The sequence below is a fragment of the Triticum urartu genome, chromosome 5A (assembly GCF_056163025.1).
Source record: "Triticum urartu cultivar PI428250 chromosome 5A, HENAU_Tu73, whole genome shotgun sequence".
Lineage (NCBI taxonomy): Eukaryota > Viridiplantae > Streptophyta > Magnoliopsida > Poales > Poaceae > Triticum > Triticum urartu.
Genome location: NC_141877.1, coordinates 444,166,226 through 444,167,997, shown reverse-complemented (window position 1 = coordinate 444,167,997; position 1,772 = coordinate 444,166,226). Strand labels below are relative to the sequence as shown.

The following is a 1,772-nucleotide window of genomic DNA, read 5'->3' as shown; positions in this document are numbered from 1 at the left end:
GACATGCACACGCCATTCATGCATCTAGTGTTGAACTTGAAAGGAGCAGCGAAGGTAGACGCAAGTGTAATATAAAGTGGGACAGATGTACGAATCCACTGTAAAGTGTAAACTGAAAGCAGATCAGAGAAGTGGAGAACCTTGCAAAGAGGCTGATAACTACAGCGCGATGCAAACCCGAGAAGGAACAAAGCAATCAACATCGTACTGTAACGTGAAAAACCAGGCGCATCAGTCAAGAACATACTACTAAGTTACTAACCTAGCTATATCACCATTTTATGCCAGATTTTAGTGCATAATTTTGGCAAGTAGATCGTAAGTCAAGATTTGAATTCGGGTTAGGAATGTAGCCCTTTCAGAATGGTCCGAAGAATATGATTCGATAGAAAAGCAAATCCATTTCCTTGGCAGGACTTTTTATCCCCTTGTCTTGAATTCTTGATTGAGTGCATGATTGGGGTGGTGTCACGCTCAGGGCACCTCGTGCTGGATGGAGCTGCGGCACTCGTCGTTTCATCAAGCAAAGCTGTGATCGACGCCGTGGACAACCTCTCCGTTCTGCTGGCCATTAGTATCCTCCTAAATGGCGTCCAACCTGTCCTTTCAGGTACTCTGTCTTCTCCACCCTGCACATAGTGGTGACACTGAATTTGCGATGAATCTTATCAGAACAGAAACGAAATGCTGAACTGAAGATTTCTCTGTATGTGCATGCGTGTGTGTGACAATTTTCAGGAGTTGCTGTTGGATCAGGGTGCCAAGCACTAGTGGCTTATATAAACGTAGGAAGCTATTACATCATTGGATTTCCTGTTGGACTTCTGCTGGGTTGGCTCTTCAATCTGGGAGTTCTTGTACGCTCCCTACAAACCATTCTTAATACTCCCTCCATTCCTCAATATAAGGAGTATCTGTTAATTAGTACTTGTGGAGATACATGTCTCCATACTTACTACTAGATCATCTTTCCTTGCAGGGGATTTGGGCAGGGATGATTGGTGGCACTGCAGTTCAGACATTCATTCTGGCGTATATTACCATGCGATGTGATTGGGACGAAGAGGTCATTTCTTTGTCCGGCCCTCGGTTTTATAGTCAATCAGTCATCATAACATTGACTTGTTGAAATTATGCAGGCTTCTAAAGCAAGTAAACACATCCAAAGATGGGCAGGCTCGAAATGAGTTGGAGTGCCAATGCCCTCATCTCAAGGAGCGGTTGATGAAGATTATCCTAGATGGCCATTTTCTGAATGGAAGTTTTAGTTGAATCAACATCATGTAGTACCAAGATGGACCTGTACGTGATCCTTACTACACCATGCGGAAGTACGGCAGCTCATGGACTATGGGTGCAATTAAGAGAGATGGCAACATAGGACACGTACAACCTGTTTGTACGAGGGTTCAAATATTAGGCTATGTGTGTAGGCATATATTTCTATTTTCACGTTATCCGCACTTGTTGTACTTTAGTACTTGAACTTCGTACTTTAACTTTAATAAAGCTGTGTGCATTACAATGATGCAGAGACTCGGGATGATCCTCATTTTCTAAAAATATGTACTACCAAGATGGACATGGCACAAGTACCTATTCGCCTTACAAAGTAGTTTACATGAAACAAGAGATTAGGGGGAAACTTTGAGACAAATAAGGCCATATAATAATCCTCTTTTCTTGTGTTAAATATATATTCAAGTTTTTTTTCGATTTTTTCCTTATTTTTTGTACCATTTCTTCAACTTTCCATCCTCTGTATTTGGCTC

At 41.9% G+C, this 1,772-nt stretch overlaps 1 protein-coding gene across 1 annotated transcript; it reads left to right on the top strand.

Moving 5' to 3' along the window:
• Window positions 1-449: 449 nt before the first annotated feature.
• LOC125556164 (protein DETOXIFICATION 27-like) lies at window positions 450-1,528 on the top strand. Its single transcript, XM_048718946.2, has 4 exons — window positions 450-610; window positions 739-857; window positions 980-1,066; window positions 1,140-1,528. Exons 1-4 carry the CDS (start codon window positions 454-456, stop codon window positions 1,185-1,187), a joined length of 411 nt encoding a protein of 136 aa, XP_048574903.1. The 5' UTR covers window positions 450-453; the 3' UTR covers window positions 1,188-1,528.
• The last annotated feature ends 244 nt before the right edge of the window (window positions 1,529-1,772 follow it).

Excerpts from the sequence above, each read along its gene's own strand:
- LOC125556164 (XM_048718946.2), top strand. The coding sequence starts at position 454 with ATGATTGGGGTGGTGTCACGCTCAGGGCACCTCGTGCTGGATGGAGCT. Across the intron at positions 858-979 it reads TCTTCAATCTGGGAGTTCTT|GGGATTTGGGCAGGGATGAT; the intron begins GTACGCTCCCTA and ends CTTTCCTTGCAG. Across the intron at positions 1,067-1,139 it reads GATGTGATTGGGACGAAGAG|GCTTCTAAAGCAAGTAAACA; the intron begins GTCATTTCTTTG and ends GAAATTATGCAG.